This window comes from Heterodontus francisci, chromosome 16 (genome assembly GCF_036365525.1).
Source record: "Heterodontus francisci isolate sHetFra1 chromosome 16, sHetFra1.hap1, whole genome shotgun sequence".
NCBI lineage: Eukaryota > Metazoa > Chordata > Chondrichthyes > Heterodontiformes > Heterodontidae > Heterodontus > Heterodontus francisci.
In genome coordinates this window covers 86,026,501-86,049,465 of record NC_090386.1, presented here as the reverse complement: position 1 = coordinate 86,049,465, position 22,965 = coordinate 86,026,501, and the positions used below count along the sequence as shown (strand labels likewise).

Sequence of the window (22,965 nt, the reverse complement as noted above, 5' to 3'; positions counted from 1 at the left end):
CCTGGAATGGGAACTTTCAACCTTCTTAATTAGAAATGAGAATATTACCACTGAGCCAGGGTGACACTTGAATCGTGGCAGTAAGAGTTTGGTACCTTATAAGACATTGTGGATAAATGTACCATGCACTTTGATCCCAGGTCTGTACTGAGCTAGCTGATAACAGCGTGCTACAACTGGTCTCAGTGTCCCTGACTAAGAAGATGAAAGTTGCCAAGGTTCCTGCAACTGATCACTATCTGGCGACCTACATTTGCATTACTGAAGAAGGCTATTTGGTTATTGTGTCAGTGGCGGCTCTTTGTTAGATCAATCCAAACAAAATCCCATTGTTCTGCTCTTTCCTTATAGCACTGTATCTTCCTCTGCTTCAAATATTTTTGCAGGCTCTTATAAGATGCATTGGTACCTTAATTATTCCCTATGGCAAAGCATTCCAGGCTCCAACAACCCTCTGTGCAAATAAATGTTTCCAAACATCTTTCCTCACTCTGTCAGTGATGGCTTTAAATTGGTAACTCCTTCATCGCTGATCCCCCAACCAGAGGAAATAGCCTTTCCCTATTCACCCTATCAAAACTCTTTGTAATTAAAAAACAAAACTCTACTAAACCTCCTTTTACCTTTCTCTGTTGCAGTGGAAATAGTCCCTGCATTTCAAGTCTTTCCTCATAACTATAGTTTCTCATCCTTGGCAGTATGCTTTCTATATCTTTAATGTCTTTTCTATAATGAAGTGGCCAAAATTATGCACAGTATTCTAACTGGCCTAACTGATGCTTTGTGCAAAATCTATAATAATAACACTCATTTTTTTTCTGTCTGTACTGTTTTGATTGGTGAAAGGGGTGGGTTTATTTGGTGGGTGGTTCTTGGTGCACGCGGAGTTATGTGGGGTGCGAGGAGCACTGGAACATGTGATGCACATGCAGCTGCCAATGGTTGGTGGTAGCGGCGGGGTGAGGGTTGGTGGCAAACAACAATAGTAGAAGGTAAGGGAGCCCACAAAAAGTTTCACTGACTGGGGAGATTGTTTCTGTGAGGGATTGATGGGCAGGATGGAATGGCATGGAGAGGGATGGCATGTGAGGGAGAAGTGGATGAGATGATGGAATTGGTTTAGTGTGGCAAAATGGCGGAGACAATTATTTGATGCAACTTATTTTGTGGTAAAAATGAAGATTCCCTAGATTTGAAGGTAAACATTTTAGAAACGCTGTTAGGTGAATTAAAAGAATACATCAGCGTTGATTCTGTAGACAAAGACGATGGTAACAGTCTATACCCTCCAGAGTTTCTACACAGTCTAACTCCAATGTGCATGTCACCGCTCAAACCTAGACTCAAGGAAGGACCAGTTATAATGTTGTTATGAAACTTGAAACCTAAACAAGGACTTTGTCATGGAACAAGGTTGGTAGTTAGGAAGCTGCTTTCTTCTATGATAGATGCTGAAATTATAACAGGCAGATTTCAAGGAAATAGAATGTTCATTCGTCGAATAATAATGAGCCCGTCAGATGTAAACCTGCCTTTTTAACTCAGGAGAAAATAGGTTCCAATTAGACTTTCATATTCTATGACTATGTTCATGACACAAGGCCAGACTTTTGACAAAATTTGTATTTATATTCCTAAGCCTGTTTTTACACATTAACAGCTTTAAGTAGCTTTTACTGGAATGAAAAGGTTTGATTCTGTTAAGTCTTTTGTGAAAGAATAACTAGAAACCCTGTAGTTAAAGAAGTTCTGTTGCAATAAACATATTAATTTGACTGCAAATGTTTTGCGGGTCTCTGCTAGTTGTCACTATTTAGGAATGTAGGACTGAGGAGCAGGAGTAGACCATTTGGCCCTTTGAGCCTGCTCTGTCATTCGATAGGATCATGGCTGATCTGGTTGTGATCTCAACTCTACTTTCCTATCTGCCCCCCATAACCTTTGACTCCCTTGTCTATCAAAAATCTATCTAACTCAGCCTTGAATAAATTCAATGACCCAGCCTCCAGTGCTTTCTGGGGAAGAGAATTTAACAGACTAATCATCCTTAGAGAAAAGAAAACTCTTCTCATCTCCATTTTAAAAGGGAGACCTCTTATTCTTAAAGTGTGTTCCCTAGTTCTAGTCTCCCCTACAAGAGAAAACATCAAGTCCTCTCAGGATGTTATATGCTTCAATAAGATCACCTCTAAACTCCAATGGGTATAGGCCCAACCTGTTCAGCCTTTCTTCATAAAGTAAGCCCTTCATCCCTGGAATTAGTCGAGTGAATCTTCTCTGAACTGGACTTAATGTACTCATGCTCAATTCCCCTATTTAGAAAACTTAAATTGTTGTTGGCCTTTTTAATGCCTTTATGTACCCGCACGTTCAGATAATTATGTATTTGAATCTCTAGGTCTCTTTGTTCATCCACCCCCTCAATTGATTTTCCATTGCGTGTATACTCCAAATCCCTGTTTCCCCTCCTGAAACCTCACATTTATCCACATTAAATTGACACACAATCATACAATGAAAATTAAAGTGTACCCAACCAATGACCTTAGGATATAGCACCTCTAGCCCTTCTCTATCTGAGCAATGCTCATTTACCCCAACTCTTTGTTTCCTGTCCATAAACCATCTTCTATCCATACTGCTATGTTTCTTCTTAAACCACATGTCTGAATTTTTCTAGCAACCCTTTTGTGAGACACCTTATTGAACACCTTGGAGTACTTATGTCACCCATTTTTTTCTTCCAATGGGCAGTGCATTTCAACAAATGTGTTGGTCAATATTGGCCTAACACTGATACTGAAAAAATGAAAATGAACCGTCTGTGACAAGCTGACGGTATTGTGCAAAGTTAAAATTGATGCAGTACTTCGCTATCGTTGCAAGCTGACACATTTTCGTAAAAACGCTGATCAAATATTTTCTCTTTAATTGTTCTTATATTCTATGGGAATGAATGAAGAGGTTTTGTACTGTCAGAGCTAAGACAAAGACTCAAAACAATGGGTGTATTTTAATAAACAATTTGTTACTGCAAACTGTCTACAGGAGATAAATATTGACTATTCGATTTTATTCAGAGTAACATTGGTGGAGTGTGGAGAAAGAAGGACCAAGCAAGAACTTCTTGACTTCTGCACCTCTTTAAAAACTCCTAAAATCCCTAATGTGAGGATAGGGCAGAAAAGTAGAGTTGAGGTAGGAGGTCAGGCATGATCTTATTGAATGACAGAGCAGGCTTGAGGGGCCATATGACCTACTTCTGCTATTTCTTATGTTCTTATAACCTAGTTTGTGGTCACCTCTCCTAATTCTCTTGCCTCCTGGTTCAGTGACAAATTCAAGATTCCTGTTTACATCGATACAGTACAGAAACAGGTCATTGGATCAAGCTGCTCTATGCCTGTGTTTATGCTCCACACGGACCACCTCTCACCCTGCTTTATCTCACCTCATCTCCACTTTATCTATTCCTTTCTCCCTCATGTACTTATCTAGATTCCCCTTAAATGCATCTATGCGATTCACCTCAACTATTCCATATGGCAATGAGTTTCACATTCTAACCACTCTCATGGTAAAGAAACTTCTCCTGAGTTCCTTATTGGATTTATTAGTGATTATCTTATATTGATGACCCCTAGCTTTGGATTCTTCCATAAGTGGAAGCATCTTCCCTACATCTACCCTGTTAAGCCCCTTCAAGATTTTAAAGACCACTATTGGGTCATCCCTCAGTCTTCTAGAGAATACTAGAGGATGGGATGCAGGCAGGAAAGTGGCGTTGAGGCAGATGATCATCCATGATCGTATTGAATGATAGAGCAGGCTTGAGTGGCCATATGGTCTACTCCTATTTCTTTATGTTCCTATGTTAATAAGAGGGGGAGGCAGTGGCGTAGTGGTAATGTCAGTGGACTAGTAATCCAGAGCCCAGGCTAATGCCCTGGGGACATGGGTTCAAATCCCACCATGGCAGATGGTGAAATTTGAATTCAATTAATAAATCTTAAAAAAGGGGGAAAAACCTAGTCTAATGGTGACCATGAAACCATTGTCAATTGGTGTAAAAACCCATCTGGTTCACTAATGTCCTTTAGAGAAGAAAATCTGCCATCCTTACCTGGTCTGGCCCACAACAATGCGGTTGACTCTTAAATGCCCTCTGAAATGGCCTAGCAAGCCACTCAGTTCAAGGGCAATAAATCCTGGCCTAGCCAGCAATACCCACATCCCATAAATAATTTTTTTTTAAAAGTCCCAGCCTGTTCAGTCTTTGCTGATTGTTGTATCCTCTCAGTTTTTTTTCGTTCGTTTCATGGGAAGTGAGTGTCGCTGGCAAGGCCAGGATTTGTTACCCATACCTAATTACCCTTGAGAAGATGGTGGTGAGCTGCCTTCTTGAACTGCTGCAGTCCATCTGGTGCAGTTACATCCACAGTGCTGGTTTGGAGGATGTTCCAGGATTTTGATCCAGCGACAGTGAAGGAACAATGATCTATTTCCAAGCCAGGATGATGTGTGACTTGGAGGGGAACGTGCAGATGGTTGTTCCCATGTGTCTGCTTTCCTTATCCTTCTGGGTGGAAGAGATTGCAGGTTTGGAAGTTGCTGTCGAAGGAGGTATGGTGAGTTGCTGCAGTGCATTTTGTAGATGGTGCACACTGCTGCCACTGTAGTTGAACTGATGGTGGTGGACTGAGTGCATGTTTAAGGTGGTGGTTGGGGTGCCGATCAAGCGGGCTGCTTTGTCTTGGATGGTGTCGAGCTTCCCAAGTATTGTAGGAGCCACACTCATCTAGGCAAGTGGAGAGTATTCCCTCACACTCCTGACTTGTGCCTAGTAGATGGTGGACAGGCTTTGCGGGAGCCAGGAGATAAGTTACTCGCCATAGAATTCCCAGTCTTTGACCTACTCTTATCGACACAGTACTGATATGGCTGGTCCAGTTCAGTTTCTGGTCAATGGTAACCTCCAAGATGTTGATGGTGTGAGATTCAGTGATGGCAATGCCATTGAACGTCACGAGGAGATGGTTAGATTCTCTCTTGGAGATGGTCATTGCCTGCCACTTGTGTGCTGCGAATGTTACTTGCCACTTATAAGCCTGGATATTGTCCAGGCCTAGCTGCATATGGACACGGGCTGCTTCAGTACCTGACGAGTTACGAATGGTACAGAACATCGTACAATCATCAGCGAACATCCCCACCTCTGTCCTTATTCTGGAGGGAAGGTCATTAATGAAGCAGTTTTGGAGTCATCCAGGTCAATCTTTTTTGCACCATCTCCACTGCCTCTGTACACTATGAAATTCTGTGGGACTTTTCTTTTAATGTTTATGGCACTATATAAATGCCTGTTGTTATTACAGAAGGATGTGATAAAGAATAGTTCAAATGATTCCTGCCTAGTAGGGGTTAACTTGCTTTGATTTTCAGATTTTTCAACTCTGTAGAGATGCTGTATTCTATTACTGGGGTTAATTTTAATGGTTTTATGGGGTCCATCAGTAAAGGACTTTATAGGGGATGATGCCAGACTGACCTGGATGCTGACAGCAGTGCATCTAAGCCAGGAAATATTGGCATCAAATTGGGTTCTACATTGCAGTTGGATGCCACCTTAGATACTGTCTTGAACTCTTCATGGGTCGAATCCCTTTCACTCAGCCCCTGGGTGTAGATTTGCACGATTCCGTGCTGAGCTGAGCAAACGTGATTGATGTTAGCTGATAGCCATGAGGTGGAATCCTGGTGTGAGGGGAGACTCAAACTGGTGCTGTTGTACAAAAATGATGCCTAGTAACTGTCTACTACGTAGGTTCCTGAGTAGTTCACATTGAAAGCCACTTGCCCAACCTTATCACCCTTTAAAGAAATACTGAGTGTAAGGCTTTGCAGTGGTCTGTTCTACATGCTAGTATATACTTTGTTTTTCTCGTTGTTTACTTATTTTCTCTTCAAAATGTAGAATTTTCGAAAGCTTAAGTGTATTTGTTTTCCGACCAGCTCACTGTTCCCTGAACAAGGATTGGCTGAGATACGTTGCACCACATTGTCAGTTAAACCTCCAAGCACTACCCTTCCACCCCCTTCACCAACAGTACTCTGCGTTCTCAGTTGAGAGTATCTCGGGAACTGAGCAGTTTGTCAACTGTTGTGTGATTTAAAGGTCTGATGAGCAGCAAGATGTTTGAAAATGTCCAGTGTCATCTTAAGTCACTCCCCCGTCTTCCAACATTCCTTAGCTAGGAGGGAGGATTGAGGCCCTTCACTGGCTCACTGTTTGATTTATGGGAGCAATAGTGGACTCGCTACTTATCTCTTTTGTCCCATTTGACTTTCTGGAAATGCCCTCGTTCCACTTTCCACCAGTGATTGATGGCACGACTGTGAGTATGATTCCTATGTGGAATCTTAGGTGGCAGACCCCATCCTACTGCTTCATGAGGCTATGTATTGAAGCATCATCATGCGGGGAATGGTAGCAGAGGGACCATGTTACGGGACTAGTAATCCAGAGGCCTGGATTAATGGTCTGGAGACATGAATTCAAATCCCACCATGACTACTGGGGAATTTAAATTCAATTAACTAAATAATTCTGGAATAAAAGACTGGTATCAATAATGGTGACCATGTAACCACTGGATTGTTGTTAAAAAAAACCCAGCTGGTTTACTGCTGTCCTTTAGGGAAGGAAATCTGCCTCCTTACCCAGTCTGGTCTATATGTGACTCTAGACCTGCAGCAATGTGCTGACTCTTAACTGCCCTTTGAAATGGCTTAGGAAGCCACTCCGTTGAACTCAGGAAGGGGCTCACCATCACCTTCTCAAGGGCAATTCGGGATGGGGAATAAATGCTGACTTTGCCGGTGACACCAGATCCTATGAATGATTTAAACAAAATGCAGCCTTTGGTTTGGTTTCCGAATAACTTGGAGACGAAAAATAAACAATCCGACTGAAATTTCCTGAGCTTAATATTTTTCTGTCTGCCTATAAAAATGAGTGCTGACAGGGGAAAGAATTAATATTTATATAGCGTCGTTCAAAGATGTCTCTGAGCACTTTACAACCAATTATGTACTTTTGAAGAGTAGTCACTGTTGTTATGCAGGAAACGCAACAGCTAGTTTGTGCACAGCAAGCTCCCACAAATTGGCATCTGATAATGACCAGATAGTCTGTTTCAGTGGCGTTGATTGAGGGATAAATATTGTCCAGAGCACCGGAGAGAAGTACCTTGCTCTTCAAATAGTGCCTTGGGATCTTTTACGTTCACCCGAGAGGTTTGACGGGGCCTCGGTTTAACGTCGCAACTGAACGATGGTGCCTCCGACAATGCAGGGCTGTTTGAGTTGATAGCACTAGAGTGTCAGTCTAGATTTTATGCTGAAGTTTCTGGAGTGGGACTTGAAGCCGCAACCTTCTAACAAAGAGGCACGAGTGGTTCTTTGAGCCCCAGCTGACACTCTTGAAGGGATCTCGAGTGTCCACTTATTGTAGGATTATGCCATTAAAGCAGAAGATTCTAGTTTCAGTTTCTGGTCTGGGCAATGGAGGGGAAAATTCGGCCTTGTTTCTGCCCATTGACACCTTCTGGCATATGTGAATGATGGGTGAGGCTGTGATATATATTATGATCTAATAGCCTGCAAACAATCTTCACTGTTTAGTTGTTGAGAATAGTCATGGGCTGACCCATGTGAACTTGTACTTTGGCAGGAGTCTGAGTCTTCAGGAAGGAAATAAGAGGGATGAAATGATTTCTTCAAATTAAAAATGCATATTTAAAATTGTGTTTCATGTATCTCATTACTTAGGTACCGAAGGCCCTGGTGTAGGTATATCTGAAGAGCGAGTGAGTTCTGCAGAAGCAAGTGGAGCTGCAGTGATTTACAATCGATATGCTTCCTTCTCCATAGAGCAACAGAGGCAAAAGCTTCCTATCTTTAAGGTATATTTACTATGTAATTAATTATATTTACAATGTCTAACATCGATATTTAAGTTGACTATTAGAAATGTCATTATTTATGCTTGTTTTTGTGATGTTTTAATTATGTGGGACCAGTTTTTAATTTTTTTCTCAATAAAGAACATTTTTCTTTTAGTTTTCTTTCTTTGAGACAAATGTTTTTTTTTTGATGAAGTATTTCTGTTGTGTCATATTTTTTAAAAACAAACAGAATGCATTTAAATAGTGCTTTATAATAATAAATACCCAAAGCACTATATACCCAACTATAAAGTGTTGATGTGCAATTGCTATTATGAAGGCAAATGGAATAGCCAATTTGTGCACAGCAAAGTCCTGCACATAGCAACAACAACTTGCATTTATATATTGCCTTTAATGTTATAAAACATCCCAACGTGCTTCTCAGGAGCATTATAAAGAAAACTTTGACACTGAACCACATAAGGCGATATTAGGCCAGATGACCAAAAGCTTGGTCAAAGAAGTAGGTTTTAAAGAGCCTCTTAAAGGAGGAAAAAGAGGAGGAGAGGCAGTTTAGGGAGGGAATTCCAGAGCTTGGGGCCTGAAGGCCACCAGTGATGGAGTGATTAAAGTCAGGGATGCTCAAGACGCCAGCAATGGTAATGTTGTTGTTGACCTGCACACTGGGAGAACTCCCTATTCTTTGAATCATTGCCATTGGATCTTTTACACCCAGCTGAACAGAAAGATGGAGCCATGACTTAACGTTTGATCTGAAAGATGGCATCTCTGACTCTCTCAGTACTGCATTGAAATGCCAGTCTAGATTAGATTCTCAAGTCCTGGACGGGGGTTCAAACACACAGTTTTTTTTCGAGTGCTACCACTGAGAAAGCTGACACTTTGGAATGCAAAACTGGAAGTGGAACAGTCAAGGGTACTCTAGTCTATGACTTTTCAGAACCCACAGGAAACCTGCATTGTAATCCCCATTGACACTGTGGAGTGCAAGCACTTAGATCCTTTGCCACGATAAGGAGTACTGGTTCTCTGAGGGGCTCTAGTGGCAGAATGTCAATAATGCAGCACCAGGAAGACTGAATATGTGAATGCTTTTACAATGCATGGTTGTATGTGAGACAACTGTATCTTACACTTACTTTCTTACTCATGTTTCAAATTCTGTAGCAGCAACCATCTCAGTGCTAATGAGTGCAGTGCTTTAATATCACAGCGAATCTCCATTGTAACTCTCCAAAACTAATGATTTTCGTCAAATATATGCAAATATATATAAACAACTAGCTTTCTAGATCTGGATGCCTATGTTCTGGGAGAATCAGCCTCCTCCTGAGGTCCCCAGCATCACAGATGCCAGTCTGCAGCCAATTCGGTTCACTCCACTGATATCAAGAAATGGCTAAACGCACTGGATACAGCAAAGACTATGGGCGCTGACAACATCCCGGCTGTAGTACTGAAGACCTGTGCTCCAGAACTAGCCACGCCCCTAGCCAAGCTGTTCCAGTACAGCTACAACACTGGCATCTACCAGACAATGCAGAAAATAGCCCAGGGATGTCTTGTCCACAAAAAGGACAAATCCAATCCTGCTAATTACTGTCCCATCAATCTGCTATCAAATCATCAACAAAGTGATCGAAGGTGTTGTCGACAGTGCTACCAAGCAGCACGTGCACAGCAATAACCTGCATACCGATGTTCAGTTTTGGTTCTGCCAGGCCACTCATCTCCATACCTCATTACAACTTTGGACCAAACATGGACAAAAGAGCTGAACCCCAGAGGTGAAGTGAGAATGACTGCCCATGGCATCAAGGATGCCCAGCAAAATTGAAGGCCAAGAGAACCAGGGGAAAATTCTCCACTAGTTGGTGCCAGGCCTAGCTCAAAGGAAGACGGTTGTGCTTGTCGAAGGCCAATCATCTCAGCCTCTGGATATCGCTACTGGAATTCCTCAGGGTAGTATCCTAGGCTGTCATCATCAATTGCCTTCACTCCATGATAAGGTCAGATGTTGGATGTTTGCTGATGATTGCACAGTATTCAGTACCATATGCGACTCATCAGATACTGAAGCAGTCTGTGCCCACATGCAGCAAGACCCTGGCTTTGGCTGATAAGTGGCATGTAACATTTGGGCCACACAGTTGCCAGGCAATGACCATCTCCAATTAAAGAAAATCTAGCCATCTCTTCTTGACATTCAACAGCGTTACCATTGCTTAATTTCCACACCATCAACGTCCTGGGGTTACCATTGACCAGAAACTGTACTGGACCAGCTATATAAATACTGTGGTTATAGAACCGGTCAGAGGCGAGAAATTCTGTGGCGAGTAACTCCCCTCCTGACTCTCCAAAGCCTGTCCACCATCTACAAGGCACAAGTCAGGAGTGTGTTGGAATACTCTCCACTTGCCTGGATGAGTGCAGCTCCAACAACACTCAAGAAGCTCGACACCATCCAGGACAAAGCAGCCCACTTGATCGGCACCCCATCCACCACCTTAAACATTCACTCCCTCCACCACCGATGCACAGTGACAGAACTGTGTACCATCTACAAGATGCACTGCAGCAACTTACCAAGGCTCCTTCGACAGTACCTTACAAATCCGGAACCTCTGCCATCTAGAAGAACAAGAACAGCCGACGCATTGGAACACCAGTATCTGCAAGGTCCCCTCCAAGTCACACACCATCCCGACTTGGAACTATATTGCCACTGCATCACTGTTGCTGGATCAAAATCCTGGAACTCACTCCCTAACACCACTGTTGGGTACCTACACCACATGGACTGCAGCGGTTCAAGAAGGGGCTCACATCCCATGAACGAAGAAAAAATAAAATCTGCATCCCATTACCCCTCATATTTGTGTTTCTATAACTGTGATTTTATCTATAAATTTATATATATTTAACATTTTAGCCCTAACACAGCCTCACCTACGGATGGTGACCTTACTGAGGCTTCTATGTGCGAGTCTGGACAGCAATGGCAACTTGTAGGACCTTTAACATAGTAAAACGTTCCAAGGCACTTCAGAGGAGCGCTATCAAACAATGTTTGACACTGAGCCACGTAGGGAGACTTTAAGGCAGATGACTAAAAACTTGGTTGAAGAGGTAGGTATTATTGGACAGACTGTTTGATTATGGAGGTCATTGTAACTGAACCTCCTGCTGATGTGCACACACGTACAGATTTACTTTCCCCCAACAATCATTAAATAGTGACCAGGAATAAGAAACGTAGAGTTTTCTCTATTACCATATGTAACTAAACCAGGGATGCTGAGGCCAACTATAGAGCCTTATATTCTGCCTCATTTCAATTAAACCGTGAATTACTTGATTGAGTAAACTTATATTTCTTGGTCTTTGTGGCTTAGTATCACACCATGCTGTATATTTACCTACCTAGCCTTTGGGGTTGTTATTTCTATACACAGTTCAGGAAAATGTCACCTTCTGACTGTACCCTGATGGAACCTGCGATGTCGCTGAGAGGCATCTTTTTTGGAATTAGCAACATAAGTCCCAAATCCCAGTGATTCTGCATCATTTGATCATTTTCCTTCCATTCCTGAACTCTTCTGTAGATTCAAGAACCTTGAAACATTTAGTTTGCTCTGTCCCATTATTCAGTAAAAGCTATATTAAAAATAGAAAATGCTGGAAGTACTCAGCAGGTCAGGCAGCATCCATCAAGAGAAAAACAGAGTTAACGTTTCAGGTCCGTGACTTTTCATGAGAACTGGGAAAAGTTAGAAATGTAATTGGTTTGAGAAAATGGAAAGGGGAAGGGTGGGAAAAAGAACAAAATGGATGGTCTGTGATGAGGTGAAAGATAACAAGAGATTAAATGACAAAAGGTAACATGGTGCAAGGCCAAAGGGGACAAATAAAGAAACAAAAGATGTGTCCAGAGGAGGTGTGAATTGCAGGATCCTGAGTAGCTGCCATTTGCAAGAAAAATGGGAAATAAGAGAGAAACAGCAGAAAAAAACCAAACCAACAAAGCAAATTGAATAAAAATGGAGGCAGAGATTATGATCTAAAATCATTGAACTCAATGTTGAGTCCAGAAGGTGGCAGAGTGCCCTACTGAAAGATGAGATACTGTTCCTCGAGCTTGAGTTGAGCTTCATTAGAACACTGCAGCAGGCTAAGGACTGTAAGGTTAGAGTGGAAGCAAAGTGGGGAATTAAAATGACAGGAAGCTCGGGGCTGTGCTTGCGGACTGAAAGGAGGGGCAAAGCGGTCACCAGTCTGCATTTGGTCTCCCTGTGAGCAGTGAATACAGCATACTAAATTGAAAGAAGTGCAAGTAAATTACTGTTTCACCTGGAAGGAGTGTTTGGGGCAGTGAGAAGGGAGGAGGTAAAAGGGCAGGTGTTGCATCTCCTGCGTTTGCATGGAAAGGGCAGCATCATAGATCATGCAGCACAGAAGGAGGTCATTCGACCCATCATGCCTATGATGGCTGTTTGAAAGAGCTATCCAATTAGTACCACTCCCCAGTTCTTTCCCCATAGCCCTGCATATCGCATAACACAATACCATTGCATTCCTGGGCGAATGGGTACCTGTTCTCGGTACTCTGAATTGTAAGGAGCGTATCCAAGATGTCTGGGGCAATTTATTCCCTCACTCAGGTGCCATCTCTAAATATTCTGCCTGAAACTGGAAATTCATCATAAGGGAACTGTAAGAATGAGGTGTTTTTTATTACATAGGCCTCAAGTCTTCTTTGATTTAGTCCATTTATAATTAAAAGCTATAATTATAACTTGTACTGATTAAATAAGTCAATTTATATTGTTAATACTTGTGATTCTGGTTTTCCCCCCCCGATTCCATCCATTGTTTCATGAAAACTGCAAATCAGTGGATTTACTCAGATCCCAAGACTTCATGGCACAGTTCATGAGTCCTCATGAGGGTAATAGCGCGTTTACAAAGTCATCTGTGGGTGGGTTGGCTCCCTGTTTTAATCTTACAGTAATAATTTACAGTGATGTTTCGTTTTTTTTTAGCACAGAAATCACATCCTTTACTTGGTAGAGAACTATCAGACAGTGGTGATAGTCGGTGAAACCGGATGTGGAAAAAGCACTCAGATTCCCCAGGTTGGTATTAACAAGCTGCAGTGTTTCTCTATATCTCTCCAAATGAATTATCACTGAGGCAAGTGATGTGTTATTACATAGGTTCTTTCAGAAACTGACATTTTTACTGTCTTTAGGACGTTTTGTGTAAAATTGTGGTACTTGGGCAGGCAATAGCACTGTACACAAATCAAATGGAGCCTTCAAAAGGAAATTAAATTTGTACTTGATAAGGAGAAATTTGCAGTGCTTTGGGAGGAAAGAGAAGAGTGGGACTAGCTGAATAGCTCTCAAAGAACTGGTACAGGTACAATGGCCATCTTCTGCACTACATTATTCTCAGTTAGAAATTCATGGGTTGGTAAATGGGTTTCTGAACCAAATTGTTTACCCTAAGCTTTTCCAAAACATTCTTGGTACCATATTGCAAGACTGAAAGGAAAACCACAGCAAAAGTTGGAATTGGGGTGGTTTACTCAGCCTTTAGTGTCCAGTAGCGGGCAGCCATAAAGACAGGGCTAAATTGTGGCGAGTCGAAGAGACTTAGTAGTTGGCAGGAAAAAAGACAGAGGCGCAAGGGGGGAGCCAACTGTGCAACAGCCCCGACAAACAAATTTCTCTGCAGCACCTGTGGAAGAGCCTGTCACTCCAAAATTGGCCTTTATAGCCACTCCAGGCGCTGCTTCACAAATCACTGACCACCTCCAGGCGCGTATCCATTGTCTCTCGAGATAAGGAGGCCCAAAAGAAGAAAAGAAAACATTACAAGCATACACTTACTAACCCAGCAACCATAGTTTTAGTTTGTGTCTATTTAGAGGGAGCTCAAGTGAATGCCCAGTTAATGCCCACCACCTGTGTATAATTAAACATAATTAATGTACAATTAACATGTAAGACAGAGCTGGTGGGCAGCCATAAAGACAGGGCTAAAATGTGGCGAGTCGAAGAGACTTAGTAGTTGGCAGGAAAAAAGACAGAGGCGCAAGGGGAGAGCCAACTGTGCAACAGCCCTGACAAACAAATTTCTCTGCAGCACCTGTGGAAGAGCCTGTCACTCTAGAATTGGCCTTTATAGCCACTCCAGGCGCTGCTTCACAAACCACTGACCACCTCCAGGCGCGTATCCATTGTCTCTCGAGATAAGGAGGCCAAAGAAGAAGAAGAAGTGTCCAGTAGTATTGAGTTGCAGTTAATGATTGAGCAAGTTTTTAAAAGGGCGAAGGATATTGTTTGGAGAATTCGTTTCAGTGGGAAAGTGCTTTCTATTTTAATTGTCTTCGACAGTACCCTGTCAAAAATGTGAAGTGTATATTAAGAGAAATCATTAACGGGGCTGACTGCTTCTTTCTCGCCCCTTCAACCATTCGTGGACAGTATCTGTTGGAAGCTGGCTGGACGGCAGAGGGCCGAGTGATCGGTGTGACACAGCCCCGTAGGGTGGCTGCAGTTTCAGTAAGTAGCTGGCTTGTATTTTGTTCTGCTCAGATAAACATGAAAGTATGCCAGAACAGGAGTGTGCGCTCTTACAACTGACCTCCTGGAAAGTTTGTTTGACTGAAATCTTATGGATTTGTTTGTGGTGTGATTATGGGCATGCCACTTTTCCAAGCAAGTGTTAAGGATTTATAAATTAAAGCACCTTGTAGCTCCCCTGATAGTTTAGTAGACAAGTAAACTGCTCACCATTTACGTACACAATTTGGACTCGAGAATTGGAAGTACAATTTCAAAATTTGCAGATGACACCAATTTGGGAGGTGTAGTTAATACTGAGGAAGACTGTGACAGCAAGTTGTTGTGATCTGGAATGCACTGAAAGGATGGTGGAAGGAGATTCAATAATAAATTTCAAAAGGGAATTGGATAAATACTTGAAGGGAAAAAAATTGCAAGAGGTTCGGGGAAAGGACAGGGGGTGGAACTAATTGGATAGCTCTTTCAAAGAGCCAGCATAAGCACAATGGGCTGAATGGCCACCTTCTGTGCAGTATCATTCTATGATACTGTGTAAATGCACCTTCCAGTTTGACCAAGACAGAGAGGTTGTAACTCTTCCTGTTATGAGAAAATGAACTGTGCAGGGTGACGGGCTCCTCTCTCAAGACAGAATACATTGATGGGAAATCTCCTAATCTTCTCAATCTTCTTCCTATCCTTGACTTCTTCATTATATCTTCATTGTTCAGTGCAATGCAGCAAACTCAAACCTAATTCAACACCCTCCATATAACCTTTTGTAGATACACTGCATAAAGTGTATGCTTCAGTGAGAACTTACAGAGCAACTGATGGCTTAAAAAAAGTGCATAACAGCAGTGTAACAGCTAGGTAGGTGAGAGGAGCTTTCTCCAATTTAATTGCATGAGGAAAAGCTATTGAGTATTTATATTTTAGTCTAAATATATTTTATGTATATATACACGCAGTGGGATCATTAATCCAAGCAATTCATTAATTTGAATGATGTTTGGTCCCAATCAGTTCAGATTTGCAGCATTGGACAGTAAATATGAGGTCAATCATGACAGGATACTAATATAAATCAAGTGGAACAGAATTACGTGCTGCATTGTCTATTTCAAATTTAGATCATGACCATTGAATTGACGCTTTTGTTTTGTAGCCTATGTCATATGATGGATGTGGTACCAGCAAATGTTCCTGCCCTCTGTACACTCTGTCCTTGCCGGTATTCCATGATTAGCAGAAATAAATTCTGGATTCCCGATTTGTCTGCATAAATCTGAGCTGATCCAAAACTCTGCTGCCCGTTTCTTAGCTCGCACCAAGTCCTGTTCACCCATCACCCCATGCTTGATTTTAAAATTCTCATCCTTGTGTTCAAATCCTTCCACAGCCTCGCCTCTTCCTATGTTCCTTTTTTAAAAATTCATTCATGGGATGTGGGCGTCGCTGGCTAGTCGGCATTTATTTCCCATCCATAATTGCCCTTGAGAAGGTAGTGGTGAGCTTCTTGAATCGCTGCAGTCCTTGGGTGTTGTTAGGATGGGAGTTCCAGGATTTTGACCCAGCGACAGTGAAGGAACGGCGATATAGTTCCAAGTCAGGATGGTGTGTGGCTTGGAGGAGAACTTGCAGGTGGTGATGTTCCCAGGAATCTGCTGCCCTTGTCCTTCTAGATGGTAGAGTTCACAGGTTTGGAACGTGCTGTCAAAGGAGCTTTGGTGAGTTGCTGCAGTGCATCTTGTAGATGGTACACACTGCTGCCACTGTGCGTCAGTGGTGAAGGGAGTGAATGTTGAAGGTTGTGGATGGAGTGCCAATCAAGTAAGCTGCTTTATCCTGGATGGTGTCAAGCTTCTTGAGTGTTGTTGGAGCTGCACCCATCCAAGCAAGTCGAGAGTATTCCATCACACTCCTGACTTGTGCCTTGTAGATAGTGGACAGGCAGTGGGGAGTTAGGAAGTGAGATACTTGCAACAGATTACTGAGCCTCTGACCTGCTCTTGTAGCCTCAGTATTTATGTGGCTGGTCCAGTTCAGGTTCAAGATGGCAGCTCACCACTTCATCCAGCCCTACAACCCTACAAGAGCTCTGCATTCCTCTGGCCTCTTGTGCACCCCCAATTCCTTCATACCGCCAGTGGCAGCCGTGCCTTCAGTCTTCTAGGCCCTAAGCTCTGGAATTCCCTCCCTAAAGCTATCTGCTTCTCTTCCTCTGTCCTTTTTTACGACACCCCTTAAAGTCTACCTGTTTGGCCAAGCTTTTAGTCACCTGTCCTGATTTCTTTCTCTTTGGCTCATTCTCCGTGTTTCTGTGCTGTGTTCCTGTGCACAGTGCTCCTGTGAAGCGCCGTGAGATGACATTTTTCTACATTAGAGGCACTATATAAATGCAAGTCCTTATTGGCCTAGATGACCACTTTGAATGACAGGTTTTGGTGCGGGGAAGGAACAGTCACTGATAATATGGTGAGGAAGCAACTCAAAGAGCTGTCTGCTGCTGCCAGATCATTCCTGAAAACACGGGATCCTGAGGGGTCTTGACATGGAGGATGTGGAAAGGATGTTTCCCCTTGTGGGAGAATCTAGAACTAGGGGTCACTGTTTAAAAATAAGGGGTCGCCCATTTAAGACAGAGATGAGGAGAAATTTTTTTCTCTCAGAGGGTCATGAATCTTTGGAATTCTCTTCCTCAAAAGGCGGTGGATGCAGAGTCTTTGAATATTTTTAAGGCAGAGATAGATAGATTCTTGATTAGCAAAGGGGTGGAAGGTTATTGGGGGTAGGTGGAAATGTGGAGTAATCAGTTCAGCAATGAACTTAATGAATGGCGGAGCAGGCTCGAAGGGCCGAGTGGCCTACTCCTAATCCGTATGCTCGTATGTCCTGGTAATCTTTTCCCCTGTATTGGTAGGTGTCAGGACGAGTGGCAGAGGAGCGTGGCGTGGTGTTGGGTCATGAAGTTGGGTACTGCATCCGTTTTGATGACTGCACAAATTCCCAGGCAACGAGAATAAAGGTAAGTTCACAACATTTATTGTCAATGAGTGTCACTAAGAATGGCTCAGCTGGGTAAAGCAATGTCACACAGACCATAATGTTCTCAGGTTCGGCCCCAGGCCATGCCAAGCTAACGGTTGTCGGCTGAAACAACTGTCAGCTACTCTATTTGGTCTCGGCACCCCCAGGCTGAGGAGGAGAAAATTGGTCAGGGTTCCCACTCCTGGTCATTGTCCAGCTACCTCTGCAGGAAATGTGTGTCTGTGTAAAAGTTGGGTGAGGACAGGATGGAGCTTGCCTGTGATATCTCCCTGTCATTGAATACCTTGCTGATACTTGCCATCTAAACTTGTGCACAAAGAGTTGTTGTTTGGATGAAGTACTGGAACATGTGCTATCCCCGAGGATCTCTATCCTGCCAATGACAGAAAGCCATTCGAAGAGTGGATTTTCACAGATGGAAAGGGGATTTTAAAAAGTAACTTTGTACAATATATACTTTGTGTTATTTCCTGGCAATCATCTTTTGGTAAATCTCCAGTGATTATGGAACGATCAGCAATTCTACAGTTTTAAGTGTCACCGAGCACCTACTACCTGAAGTGTGTCGACTGTCACCGATTAAAAAAAAAATTAAAGGTGGTAATTTTGACTTTGGGTGATAATATAAAACAGACAATGTCACATCAAACACCCACTCATTATACATCCCATTATTTTAGGCGGCTGATACACTTTGGGCGATAGGTGAAATTGTAATAACTCTGCTGAACCAATTATGAGAAATGATGGGCGCTTGTGAGAAATTTTAAGGGTTGTATTCTTACTTCAGGGTTTAAAAATAGCACAGATGGAAAGTTGTTTCACACCTTCCTTTATGGCTTACATCACCTACATTGCCTTGTAGTTCAGTCTAACCTTGGCATTCTCCTGTTACTTGTCAATTTGAATTTGTGCTGTGTATGTGACACTCATTCACCTTTAGTTAGAGATTTCATTGTGAACCAATGAAACAGTGCATTGGCTTTTTGGATTCTATACTGCTGACAACTGCAGTTTTATTTTTAAATGGTCCCAAAACTGAACCTGTCCATTAGATTATAGTCTCTTATCAGCACCAAGTTTCCATTCCCTGCTTATCGGTTGAAATATACCAGGTCTTCGTTGAGAATAAGTGACTGCATGTCATTGTTTTTATTTACCTCGCAGGTCCACTGAAAGATTGAAGGTAGCGATACTGCAGAGGTATAATTGTATAGGTATCAGCAGCCTTCAGGTAGTTCAGTCAGTTGGCCTTTCTTCACAAGGTAGTGAGAGATGGCAGGCTGTTTGGCTGTGGAAGGCTGAGGCCAACAATGGAAATTGTGCTTGATATTTAATTTCCCTCTCTGCTCAAGGAAACCAAGGTCAAACATAACAGCACAAGCTGCTGTTTCAGCTGAGACCAGTTTATTGGGCACAGATTGGGGAACGAACCTGGAAGTGTCTGAATTTGTGTGGGTCAGTACCAGACCACATTTTGTGTTTACCCACTGAACCTTTAAGGTAGCCATGCTGTAATATTTTGACTTGCTAGGTTACATTTTTGAAAACAAAATTGTTTTCATTCAGCTTTTTTTATACTCACTCCATGCACTATTCCTTGGCCAAGGGGGTAAGCATCCCACCTCCCATTGGGACTCTCCTACTCTTAGCATGTATTGAGCCATCAAGAGATGTGTTTGATTGGCATTGATTGTTTAGGCATTTTTCTGATCAGACGTTCAGGCTAAAGTCAAAATCTCACCATATGGCAATTCGTAGGCACAAACCAGACACCTGAGTCACGTCATGCCATTGTGCTACATCAGTGGCAGCGCCACATTTTAAACAGGTCAACACAATATTCTGAATTGAAGCACTGTACCATTGTGTCTTAGTTTCTTACAGATGGGATGCTTGTCCGGGAAATGATGGCTGACCCTTTATTGAAGAAATACAGGTAATTAATGAAAGAACGATTCAGCGCTTTTGGGCTGTTACTGTAACTTATCTTTTTTTTAAAAATCTTGTATTTTTAAAACTTAATTGTAAACCAAATGAAGAAACACCATGCAGCATGCTGCTTTTAAGATGTCACTAGCTAATGCATGACACCATATTAGTCACGAGTTGGCTTAGCATGCACTTTTTTATTCAATTCATCTGACTGAGAATTATGTTAAGCTAAACACTTTTTAGATCAAAACTTCCTGTCCCATCAAGTGCTACAGAATGTTAAATCTCACAGGCTTGCTAGTGAGTTAAAAAAGATTATGTACTAGAAGAATAGAACATGAGATCTACTGTAACGTGTTTCAGTTCTCTGGTGTACATTGAAAGGCCTTTGTTGCTGAAAAGGATGTTATGAAGAAGACTGCAAATTTTTCCCTTTTATTCTTAATTTGACATACTGAAACATTTGTAATCTTGTGATATATTTTGAGTTGCGATACTCACCTCAATACTCTTGTGGGGAGGGAACGTGGTGAGGTTTGATTGTTCCATGTATCTGACAGGTTCTCGTGTTTTCCATTATTTCAGTGTTCTCCTGTTGGATGAGGCCCACGAAAGAACCTTTTACACGGACATAGCTATTGGCTTATTAAGAAAGGTCAGGAATCTGTAATGTTCTTTACGTATGTTTGATGAACAAAAACGACAGGATATTTTGCTCTTGGAAGATAAGATCTGAGATTGTAAACGAAAATGTTTTCTGTTTTTATTAAAATTTATCCATGGATGTTTCTTGATTTAAGAACAGAAAATGCTGGAAATATACAGCAGGTCCATTGCCATTGAAACAGAAGCGACAGATTAATATCTTGGGTGGTGACCCTTTTCTCCGATTTACAACATTTTCGTTTTGCCTCTGACATTTCTTAGACTTTTGTGGAATGGTTTACAAACCAGCTTTTTCTGAGGCAATTAGAGAGGTATGATGATTCATTTCTGGATGGGTTTACACTTACAAGTCAACGAGATTAAATAGTATACGGCCCACAATACCTCTGTTCTGTGTTTAACAAACACCTCTTGACAGTCCTAGCTCTGAACCACATCTGTCCCTAGCTTCCCTTCTATCTCACCTTACCTTCTGCAAGCTCATCTTGTCTATGAGACTCACTTACTTTTTCCTTGACACCGTTCCCATTAAACTGCTGACCACCCAACTAGCTGCATACTAGTGACATTGTGAATGTGTCTCTCTCCTTAAGTACTGCCCTCTCTAACCAGATTTCTGCCTCACCACAGCATTGAAACAGCCCTCATCAAAGTAACAAATGATGGTGGTAAATTATCCCTCTTCGTCTCCTTGATAACTGTGCAACCTTTCACACAGCTGACCACACCATACTCCTCCAAGTCCTCAACCTCTGTTATCCAACTCAGTGGGACTGTTGCTCACTTGATTCTGCCTTTATCTGTCTTACCATAGCCATAGCATCTCTTGCAATGGCTTCTCTTTCGACCTCTGCACCAGTACATCTGGAGTCCCCCAAGGATCCATCCTTTCCTCACCCGCTCCGCCCCGACCTTCTGTTATATGCTGGACCTTGGCAACATCATCCAAAGATATGGATGACTACACCCAGCTGTCGCTCTCCACCACCTCTCAACCCCTCCACTGCCTCTGTGTATCAGACTGCTCATCCAACATTCAGTCTTGAATGAGCTGCATTTTTATCCAGTTAAACAATTGAAAGACTATCGCTTAGCTCAGGATTGTCCTATTTAACCCCGAGCTGAACGTTTGACTCAGTATACTCTCCATCACTAAGACTGACTACTTTTACCTCAGTAACATTGCCTCTGACTGCCCCTGCTTCAAAAGACCTGCTGCTGAAACCCTGATCCATGCCTTTATCACCTCCAGACTCAACTATTCTAATTCTGTCTGAGCTAGTCTCCCATCCTTTCAAATTATTCAAAACACATATTCTATCCTCCATCAAGTCCCGCCCATCTATCTCCCCTTGTTCATGCTGGGCTACATTGGGTCCCGGTCCCCAGTGCCTCCAATTCATCCTTGAGTTTAAATCCCTTTATTTCCTTGCCCCTTCTCTCTCTGGAACCTTCTTCAGCCCTATAAACTACCCCACCCCCAAAACTCTCCATTCCTTAACTCTGGCCCCTTGTGTGACTCTCCTCCCCTGAGGTTAAAAGCCTGCCAATATTCATTGTCAAATTTCACAGCTGGATAACGGCTCACTTGGATGATGCAGCAACATCTATGGAACTATAGGTGTCAGCCATGACTTAGTGCTTTTGACACTGTCAAAACGTTGTGAGTTCAAGTTCCACTCCAGAGACTCGAGCACCTAATTCTGGCTGATACTTCAGTGCAGTACTGATGGCGTGCTGTATTGTTGGAGGTGCCATCTTTCAGATGGGACACTAAACCAAGGACCGTCTGCCCTCGCAAGTGGATGTAAAAGATCTCGTGGCAGTATTTCGAAGAGGAGCAGGAGATTTTTCCCTAGTGTCCCGCCCAACATTTATCCCTCTACTAGCATCGCTAAAACAGATTATCTGGTCATTATGTCATTCCTGTTTGTGGGAGCTTATGCACGAATTGGCTGCTGCGTTTCTTACATTGGAGCAGTATACTTCAAAAGTACTTCATTGGCTGTTTGGAGATCCTGAAGGCTTGAAAGGCACGACATAAATTCAGTCTTTCTTTTATTCCGCAGCAAAGAATCAACAGTTTTGGATATAAGAGAAAGAAAGAAAGTTAGTGAGGCACAGTGGCGCAGTGGTTAGCACCGCAGCCTCACAGCTCCAGCGACCCAGGTTCAATTCTGGGTACTGCCTGTGTGGAGTTTGCAAGTTCTCACTGTGTCTGCGTGGGTTTCCTCCGGGTGCTCCGGTTTCCTCCCACAGCCAAAAAGACTTGCAGGTTGATAGGTAAATTGGCTATTATAAATTGCCCCTAATATAGGTAGGTGGTAGGGGAATATAGGGACAGGTGAGGATGTGGTAGGAATATGGGATTAGTGTAGGATTAGTATAAATGGGTGGTTAATGGTCGGCACAGACTCGGTGGGCTGAAGGGCCTGTTTCAGTGCTGTATCTCTAAAAAAAAAAGAGAGAAGGAAAACAGAATAAAGTCAGTCAAAAAGACCCTGGAAAATGCATTAATTGTGTTGCCAAAATGCAATGTCATACATTTTTTCCTTTCTGTATGTAGATTCAGAAGAAAAGAGGTGATCTTCGACTCATTGTGTCCTCTGCTACAATGGATGCAGAGGTATGCCCTACAGTTAGAATTCTTGTATAAACCCAGAGTAGACATATAATTTTGCCCGTGGACAAATCTTATTGCTTTGATTGAGGGTATGCTTGTGTGACCTTCTGCTGCATGGCCTCATCCCTCCCTATCTCTGTAACCT

At 42.5% G+C, this 22,965-nt stretch overlaps 1 protein-coding gene across 1 annotated transcript in view; it reads left to right on the top strand.

Annotated features, from left to right (window-relative positions):
- dhx35 (DEAH-box helicase 35) overlaps window positions 1-22,965 on the top strand; it is a 66,170-nt gene that overhangs the window by 750 nt on the left and 42,455 nt on the right. Inside the window, exons 2-8 of the mRNA XM_068048516.1 lie at window positions 7,831-7,964; window positions 13,016-13,108; window positions 14,465-14,542; window positions 17,469-17,573; window positions 19,474-19,535; window positions 20,117-20,186; window positions 22,764-22,823. Coding sequence (XP_067904617.1) covers window positions 7,831-7,964; window positions 13,016-13,108; window positions 14,465-14,542; window positions 17,469-17,573; window positions 19,474-19,535; window positions 20,117-20,186; window positions 22,764-22,823 — 602 coding nt within the window. The remainder of the gene's footprint in view (window positions 1-7,830; window positions 7,965-13,015; window positions 13,109-14,464; window positions 14,543-17,468; window positions 17,574-19,473; window positions 19,536-20,116; window positions 20,187-22,763; window positions 22,824-22,965) is intronic.